General features: G+C 38.5%; 1 protein-coding gene across 1 annotated transcript in view; it reads right to left on the reverse strand.

The window, feature by feature from the left end:
• The window catches only part of LOC129241892 (protein javelin), a 33,205-nt gene extending 23,353 nt beyond the window's left edge, over positions 1 to 9,852 (reverse strand). The window contains exons 1-3 of the mRNA XM_054878440.1: positions 9,429 to 9,852; positions 5,503 to 5,661; positions 1,993 to 2,314 (exon numbers count right to left, since the gene is read on the reverse strand). Coding sequence (XP_054734415.1) covers positions 1,993 to 2,314; positions 5,503 to 5,661; positions 9,429 to 9,852 — 905 coding nt within the window. The remainder of the gene's footprint in view (positions 1 to 1,992; positions 2,315 to 5,502; positions 5,662 to 9,428) is intronic.
• Between the last annotated feature and the right edge of the window lie 308 nt (positions 9,853 to 10,160).

The following is a 10,160-nucleotide window of genomic DNA, read 5'->3' on the forward strand; positions in this document are numbered from 1 at the left end:
CTGGTGGTGAAACAGCACCTTCTTTTCCGCCAAATGCGGCCGTATCTTCTTCAAGTTTTTGTGAAGGCGGATCAATAACTCTGTGTAGTATTGTCCAGTGATCGTTCTTCCTTTTTCTAAAAAAATCCATTAGGATCGCATCCTCAAAAATGATCGTCATGACCTTTCCGGCTGATGGGACTGTCTTCACTTTCTTTGGAGCAGATGCACCGGGAGAAATCTATTGTTTTGATTGTTGCTTAGTTTCTGGTGTGTCCAAGTTTCATCAGCGGTGACAACTCGACGCAAGACTTCATTCAGATCTTGCTTAAATTGCTCGAAACACTGCTTCGAAGTTAATAGCCGCTTGTTGTCCACCGTGAGCAATCAAGGCATACTTCGGGCCGACAATTTTTTTATCGCCAGCTTATCACGTAAAATATTAATTGACGTTCGTAGGTCGACATACCTATGGCCTCTGTTACTTCGCGCACTTTCGTTCGTCGGTGAGCGAAAATCATGTCGTGGACTTTTTGAATGATTTCTTCGGTAACCAAGTCTTCCGGGCATCCTGATCACTCCTCATCAAAAACGGATGTTCGGCCAGGTTTAAATTAGTTGAACCAATATCTAACTGTGGTCATTGATGGCGAAACGTCCCCATAGACAGCATCTAACTTCGCTTTTATCTCCTCGCATTTTTTTTCATCTAAAAAAACAGCTCTTTTTCCATCTTAGCGACAATCACGAAAAACATCTTACTCGAATAGCTGCAAAATTCAAACTAACCTATCAATCAGTCTGAAATTTGTTTTGTCGTCGTTTGGTAGATGGCAGCACACGATACTAACACCAAGTTCTCTCTGGAACGCCCGCTGTCATCAAACACGCCCTCGTAGATTTTGTTGTAATAAAACTAATTTTAAAATTTGGCGAAAGCATTTTCATTTATAGCCAAGCGGCTTTAAAGCAATAATGGCTCCTTACACTAACTCGGAAAGTGATCAACAGTGCGGATGCAAAATTAATGGTCTCTGCTACTCGTATACCCATCACTCTCCTTTCTAAAAACGAGACTAAATGAGGAGCTTTGGAGACGCAACGATATGGGAACACTCAACCTCGTACAAAGCTGTCATAATTATGTTAAGGACGTGCAATACAAAAACTACAAACTATATTTTATCACTGTCTCAAAAGACTGCAAAACTTTAAGACCTGGTTGGAGTTCTGCTGGAACACTGTCTCACTCCACATCTCGCAGCCAAAATAGGATTAATTCAGAGCGATGCGTGTAACACATGCAACGAAGCGAATGATAAGGGTACTTTGGAACACCCACTTTGCCACTGTCCTGCCCTCTGTAACAAATGTGCCTAAGATCAACATACTTTTCATCCTTGAAGGATATTGCTGACAAAAGGCTGATCGGCTTGTTAAAGCTAGCGAAGGCGTTAAGAATTATATAAAATGATAGCTTCGACTCCAGATACATAGCACTGGCAACACAATGGACTCTACGGGTCTAATTGAGATCTTTTTACAGGTCAGCCAGCACTACCTAACCTATGGCTTGGCTTTCCATTACACCCACACAAGCTTTGTTTGCAATGTCCAAGTGCGATGACCAAATTTACATTTTGAACGCAAATGCATTCAATAGTCAATATGTCAAACTTGCTAGTTGCCGCCATGGCCGCCTAGCACTCAAATACTCTGTGACCGTAAGGGAAAGTTTAAATGTAAACATACAATATATTATTTATTATTTATATATATGTACATACAAGGCAAATAAAAAAAATGATTTTCAGTGATGCATGTTTTTTATTTTGATCTTTACACGCTTCATTGCTTGTCTATTTGTATACTGTTATTTCACAAGTGTCAGATAAGAATGACGCACCACGCCACTTGAAAAAATTATAAATTTTCCGATACGGTGATTAATTTTGCGCCACCTTGTGCTTGTAGTATGTGCATACATGTATTCTGTTAGTTATTTGTACTTACCGCTCGCGTTCACGTATAAAGCCGCGATTGACGATGCGCGCACGCGGTATCAGTTGCGATCGTCGGCTATTGTTGGCCGTAGTAATTTGCAAGTCGCTAAATGTCTCCTCACGAATTACGGCTAAGCTGCGCGAGCGCCGCAAACTGCACGACTCGCTGCCAAAGTCGAAAGCTTGTAAAGTGGCCGCCGTTGCCGACGTCGCCGCCGCAGTTGATGCGGCTGTGACTGTTTTTGCCGTGCTACTGCCAACGCCTCCGTTTCCGCCACCACCACTACTATTGTGATGCAGATGAGGTGGATGTAGAAGCTGGCTATTATCAGCTATGCGCCGTATGCATGCGGAAAATGAAAGAGATATTAAAATAAACTGAGGATGTCTGTGTCTTACGAGATGAAACTATATAGATTCTACTTATATACCTACTTATATATGTAGCTATTGAAAATAGATATGTGTTTGTAGTTGGATGTACTCGTATGGACAAAATGTAATTTGGTTGTCATGCTCAAACGATGGATTTCATATCATGAGTGCGAGGAAGTTAGTAAGTTTCTTTTAAAGATTATAGATTAAAAGGTTTGGCCACTCGGAGCAAAATTGTGAGAGTAACTGTGGTTGGCACGTCATTGGAGATTCGGCAGCAGACTAGTGCCCGCTCACACATATTCTTACGCCCGCTCAATCAGGCAACAAGGTGACATGAGCGATGGTTTGAGTTGATTTTTTTTTTAATCACGGATTGTAGATGGACAAAGACCAGACGCAATGCAAAATTAGCAGATCGTTATGGCCTACCTACAACCTCAAGCAATCATCGACATTAATAAGCATGAAACGATGTGACGCCTGGATACTAACGGCAGTCATAACAGGGTTTTGGAAACAATCTTCCATTTCCTCTGTGAATGCCCTGCCCTATGGAAGGACAGAATGTTGTGTTGGCCGAACCGCTGTTCAAGAGTCTCGAACAACTGTCTGGCCTAGACGTCAACAACCTAATAAGGTTCTTAAACCGCACAGACTGGATATAGTAATGTTGTAAATAACCGTTAAGTAACAAGTTGGTAACGAGGATGTGGGAACAAAATGGTGCGGAAGGGCTCGTTGAATTCTGGAAGATTCACCACTTTAACCAACCAACCAACACAACCTTAGTTTTCTCGTAAGCAAACGACGCCGGTTACGTCAGCCAATCAGCTGATCCGTTAAAATTCGCAGGGAGCCGGTTAACGCTCTGATATTGGTCACTTCTTCTGAATTCCTTTCATGACTTGTATGAGAGTTTGTTTTAGTGACGACTAGTGGTGAGGCAATGCCAGCCGTTTATATATGTAAGTAAACATTGAATATTTCACGTATATTTCAAGAACTCTTATTTCTCATATATATTTTATTCAGCGTCAACACCCTGTGATTATGTCACTGATTTAATAAACTTTTTTTGATATTAGTATTCTGCTGTGTGTCTCTGACAATGGGGCTTATGGAAGGAAAGAAACGGAAGATGCGGATAATGATAATATTTTCTCTTCCTTTTATTCGTATCTCTCACTATCAGGCAGGGAACGTTTATGTACGTCCTAAAATAGACCCTTTGAGGTACTTCTTCCGTCAAGTTCCAACTGGAACAAGAAATTTGACATGTCTGCTTGCAATCATCACCAATTTTGTTGAAAAATCCAAGAGAAGGAAACTCTTGACGGATTTAAAAAATTTTTTTTTAATGATTTTGGGAGATATTGTATGGATCCGAATTTGAATTTTTTGTATTATTTAAAAACACACACTTGAATTGGGGAATTTTATGAAAAATTCAGAAAAACTTTAACAAATTATATGGGCAACAAATTATATAATTAGGATTTTTTCTATTGCAGTTCTAATCAACGGTAAAACAGCAGAGCAAGTACGCATATTTTCAACCAATTTTAAATGGTGAAATCATCTCCTAGCTAACGAGCTATACATTTTTTCATGACACCTAGAATATTCGCCGGAAAAATAAAAAAAAAACTTGAAGGGTGTGCTTTGATATAATGAAAACAATTTAAATTCTGGCCTACACAATCTCCGAAACGATTTACATACTATATATATGTAATTAGCGCGTACTCCCTTTTTTTTGGGTGTTTGGCCGAGCTCTAAATTGGTTGAAAAGTGCCCACTGTGCGGCGGTTGGGTTGGTTTTGCCATCTTTCGGAGTGCTATAAAAAACTGACTTCGGACTGAACTGCCAGCACTCTCGTTCTTAGTTCCTTTTCTAGAGAGCTGTGAGCTTTAAGGTGTGTTTAAAGAAAGTGAATTAAAAATTCATCAAGTAATTGAAATACAGTGCACTCGCGATAACTCGAACTAATTAAAACAGGCGCTGTTCGATTTATCGAATTTGTTCGACTTATCAATTGAGTGTGCTATGTTAAAAAAACAGTCATCGATATCGATTTTTCGATCGATTGTTGAAAATGGAAGCCAGTAGAAAATTTCTGTAGTATAGTTTCGTTATACGAACTACATTTTGGTCCATTGGCTGGATCAATGGTGTCGCATTCGGCGGCATAAACATAGTTAAAATTAAACCATCCTCGGACTTTAATTCGATTTCGTTGGGATGTGATTGGGCATTATCAATTAGAAGAAGAGCCTTCTCAGGTAGTCCCCCATCTTTCAAATATTTTTTTACCTAAATATTAAAGTCATTTAACTTGGTTAAAAAAATTGTTTTAATGAATCTGGATTTTACCTGCGGCACGAACGAATTATGAAACCAGTCTTTGAAAATCGCCGAAGTCATCCAGGCTGATTTGGAATTTTTGTACTCCACCGGACAGTTAAAATTTTTGAAAACACGAGGATTTCTTGCTTAGTCAATAACGAGAAGTTTAAGCTTATGGTTGCCGGTAGCGTTAGTGCAAGCCACAAATTGCCTTATCTTTCTTTTTTATAAGACTTATGGTGGACTTGGCTACCCCATATTCCTTCGCTAGAGAAGTAACACTACGTCCACGTTTAATTTTGTTAAGGACTTCAGCCCTCTCTTTTAATGTTAAACACTTCAACCTTTTACGATCCATTACTCACGTGCACTGATACACCACAAATGACAAATTTAAAGCAATTTGGTCAATGCAAGATGTTGTTCCCAGAAACCTAACGGGATATTAACGCCGAAATATTCATATGGACAATACACTAGTATACACATAATTTATATACATATACTATTACATATGTATCTATGTACAAAATGTACATGTTTGAAAAGAATGTGTGTACAAATAAATTTGTTTTTTTGTTCGAGTTATAGCGCTTTTTTATTGTTCGAGTTACAAAGAAGTCAATAGGGGAAAAAATGTGTTCGAGTTAGCACGTCGTTCGACTTAGCGGCTATTCGAGTTACCGCGAGTGCACTGTAATTTGTTACCAACTTGGTCAACCAGCTCAAGGAAGTATTATATTTATTATGTTCAAATAATAGTCATGCGGCTGCTATTAAATACTTTAGATTTGCAATTTCTTATTTTGAAATGTCTCAACACTAAGCAATTGTATATAATAGTTGATGCGGCTGTGACTGTTTTTGCCGTGCTACTGCCAACGCCTCCGTTTCCGCCACCACCACTACTATTGTGATGCAGATGAGGTGGATGTAGAAGCTGGCTATTATCAGCTATGCGCCGTATGCATGCGGAAAATGAAAGAGATATTAAAATAAACTGAGGATGTCTGTGTCTTACGAGATGAAACTATATAGATTCTACTTATATACCTACTTATATATGTAGCTATTGAAAATAGATATGTGTTTGTAGTTGGATGTACTCGTATGGACAAAATGTAATTTGGTTGTCATGCTCAAACGATGGATTTCATATCATGAGTGCGAGGAAGTTAGTAAGTTTCTTTTAAAGATTATAGATTAAAAGGTTTGGCCACTCGGAGCAAAATTGTGAGAGTAACTGTGGTTGGCACGTCATTGGAGATTCGGCAGCAGACTAGTGCCCGCTCACACATATTCTTACGCCCGCTCAATCAGGCAACAAGGTGACATGAGCGATGGTTTGAGTTGATTTTTTTTTTAATCACGGATTGTAGATGGACAAAGACCAGACGCAATGCAAAATTAGCAGATCGTTATGGCCTACCTACAACCTCAAGCAATCATCGACATTAATAAGCATGAAACGATGTGACGCCTGGATACTAACGGCAGTCATAACAGGGTTTTGGAAACAATCTTCCATTTCCTCTGTGAATGCCCTGCCCTATGGAAGGACAGAATGTTGTGTTGGCCGAACCGCTGTTCAAGAGTCTCGAACAACTGTCTGGCCTAGACGTCAACAACCTAATAAGGTTCTTAAACCGCACAGACTGGATATAGTAATGTTGTAAATAACCGTTAAGTAACAAGTTGGTAACGAGGATGTGGGAACAAAATGGTGCGGAAGGGCTCGTTGAATTCTGGAAGATTCACCACTTTAACCAACCAACCAACACAACCTTAGTTTTCTCGTAAGCAAACGACGCCGGTTACGTCAGCCAATCAGCTGATCCGTTAAAATTCGCAGGGAGCCGGTTAACGCTCTGATATTGGTCACTTCTTCTGAATTCCTTTCATGACTTGTATGAGAGTTTGTTTTAGTGACGACTAGTGGTGAGGCAATGCCAGCCGTTTATATATGTAAGTAAACATTGAATATTTCACGTATATTTCAAGAACTCTTATTTCTCATATATATTTTATTCAGCGTCAACACCCTGTGATTATGTCACTGATTTAATAAACTTTTTTTGATATTAGTATTCTGCTGTGTGTCTCTGACAATGGGGCTTATGGAAGGAAAGAAACGGAAGATGCGGATAATGATAATATTTTCTCTTCCTTTTATTCGTATCTCTCACTATCAGGCAGGGAACGTTTATGTACGTCCTAAAATAGACCCTTTGAGGTACTTCTTCCGTCAAGTTCCAACTGGAACAAGAAATTTGACATGTCTGCTTGCAATCATCACCAATTTTGTTGAAAAATCCAAGAGAAGGAAACTCTTGACGGATTTAAAAAATTTTTTTTTAATGATTTTGGGAGATATTGTATGGATCCGAATTTGAATTTTTTGTATTATTTAAAAACACACACTTGAATTGGGGAATTTTATGAAAAATTCAGAAAAACTTTAACAAATTATATGGGCAACAAATTATATAATTAGGATTTTTTCTATTGCAGTTCTAATCAACGGTAAAACAGCAGAGCAAGTACGCATATTTTCAACCAATTTTAAATGGTGAAATCATCTCCTAGCTAACGAGCTATACATTTTTTCATGACACCTAGAATATTCGCCGGAAAAATAAAAAAAAAACTTGAAGGGTGTGCTTTGATATAATGAAAACAATTTAAATTCTGGCCTACACAATCTCCGAAACGATTTACATACTATATATATGTAATTAGCGCGTACTCCCTTTTTTTTGGGTGTTTGGCCGAGCTCTAAATTGGTTGAAAAGTGCCCACTGTGCGGCGGTTGGGTTGGTTTTGCCATCTTTCGGAGTGCTATAAAAAACTGACTTCGGACTGAACTGCCAGCACTCTCGTTCTTAGTTCCTTTTCTAGAGAGCTGTGAGCTTTAAGGTGTGTTTAAAGAAAGTGAATTAAAAATTCATCAAGTAATTGAAATACAGTGCACTCGCGATAACTCGAACTAATTAAAACAGGCGCTGTTCGATTTATCGAATTTGTTCGACTTATCAATTGAGTGTGCTATGTTAAAAAAACAGTCATCGATATCGATTTTTCGATCGATTGTTGAAAATGGAAGCCAGTAGAAAATTTCTGTAGTATAGTTTCGTTATACGAACTACATTTTGGTCCATTGGCTGGATCAATGGTGTCGCATTCGGCGGCATAAACATAGTTAAAATTAAACCATCCTCGGACTTTAATTCGATTTCGTTGGGATGTGATTGGGCATTATCAATTAGAAGAAGAGCCTTCTCAGGTAGTCCCCCATCTTTCAAATATTTTTTTACCTAAATATTAAAGTCATTTAACTTGGTTAAAAAAATTGTTTTAATGAATCTGGATTTTACCTGCGGCACGAACGAATTATGAAACCAGTCTTTGAAAATCGCCGAAGTCATCCAGGCTGATTTGGAATTTTTGTACTCCACCGGACAGTTAAAATTTTTGAAAACACGAGGATTTCTTGCTTAGTCAATAACGAGAAGTTTAAGCTTATGGTTGCCGGTAGCGTTAGTGCAAGCCACAAATTGCCTTATCTTTCTTTTTTATAAGACTTATGGTGGACTTGGCTACCCCATATTCCTTCGCTAGAGAAGTAACACTACGTCCACGTTTAATTTTGTTAAGGACTTCAGCCCTCTCTTTTAATGTTAAACACTTCAACCTTTTACGATCCATTACTCACGTGCACTGATACACCACAAATGACAAATTTAAAGCAATTTGGTCAATGCAAGATGTTGTTCCCAGAAACCTAACGGGATATTAACGCCGAAATATTCATATGGACAATACACTAGTATACACATAATTTATATACATATACTATTACATATGTATCTATGTACAAAATGTACATGTTTGAAAAGAATGTGTGTACAAATAAATTTGTTTTTTTGTTCGAGTTATAGCGCTTTTTTATTGTTCGAGTTACAAAGAAGTCAATAGGGGAAAAAATGTGTTCGAGTTAGCACGTCGTTCGACTTAGCGGCTATTCGAGTTACCGCGAGTGCACTGTAATTTGTTACCAACTTGGTCAACCAGCTCAAGGAAGTATTATATTTATTATGTTCAAATAATAGTCATGCGGCTGCTATTAAATACTTTAGATTTGCAATTTCTTATTTTGAAATGTCTCAACACTAAGCAATTGTATATAGTAGAGCTCAACAAACCCTGTATTCGCCTAATTTAGCTTCGTGTGAGTTTTCTAGCTGTTCAATTAACACAGCGCAATTTCGAGTCATTGCCCGGAATCATATTGCGATTCAAGGTAATAATAATAGCAAGAATTGGCCCTTACAACTTTTGTTGGGTACTTGGCCGAGTTCCTCCTGCTATTTGTGGTGTGCATTTTGGTGTCTTTCCGCAAATGGAGAGACCTATAGTTTTAGGAAATCTTTTTCATGCAGAAGTACACTCGGAGGTTTGCCATTGCCTGCCGAAGGGCACCCGCTATTAGAAAAAAACTGTTTCTGTCATATGATGCTTCATTCACGGGAACGGATTTCAAATCCGAGTACTACAGAATGAATATAAAACTGTAAAATTTAAATCAAGGGTCCAACTAATTAAATCACCCTTCTGAAATATGAAAATAGCAATTTTCCTGATATTATTTGTTAATTGTAAAAAAATCTTGCAATCACATAACTAATGGGTACAAGTCTGCATACACACATACACAAACTCACCGTAATTATAATCCCGGTATGGCGGCTCTTGTCGTTGTTCACCGTTATATCGTCCTATTAACGTTTCCTCCTCATCGGGCACTTCATCTTCATACTCATCTTCATATAAAGCATCACCCTCTGGATCCAAACGCCAATAGAATTCAGCAATATCCAAATGATCCTTACAACGATCCGTAAGATGGGCGTAGTCGAGTGAACGCGAATGACGCAGCTGACGATTGTGAGGCCAATGACTTGGACCGAAAGCTGTGCTGTGGCAGCTTGTGGCCAAATCCAAGTGCGAGATGGACTTATTGTTGTGTCGCCAGCCGGAACCACGCGTCGGACATTTGTAGTCTTGTTGCAGCGAATGTTCAGCCAAACGAACGCGATCCACGTAGTTGTACGTAAGCTCTTTGGTTCTTCTGAGTGTATGCGACATAGAGAGTGAGTACGAGAGAGGGAGAAACGAGAAGAGAGGAAAAAATACGTATTATAAAAGGGCGGTGATTCACTTGCGCTGCTAATTGACTAACTAAAATGACTTGTGCGAGTAAAAGTGACCAATTTTTAATGCTAACGTAATATACATACATACCTAACTATACAAGCCCAGTTTATGATATATCAGTAAATCTAGAGACAGTACAGTTTATGAGCTCAAATTTAAATTGATTAGCTTTTTAATTGTGTACTTGATTTAGTCAGCATTTTAATGGAGGCAAAAATAAGCATATCGGATTAAAAAAC

The sequence above is a fragment of the Anastrepha obliqua genome, chromosome 3 (genome assembly GCF_027943255.1).
Source record: "Anastrepha obliqua isolate idAnaObli1 chromosome 3, idAnaObli1_1.0, whole genome shotgun sequence".
Taxonomy (NCBI): domain Eukaryota; kingdom Metazoa; phylum Arthropoda; class Insecta; order Diptera; family Tephritidae; genus Anastrepha; species Anastrepha obliqua.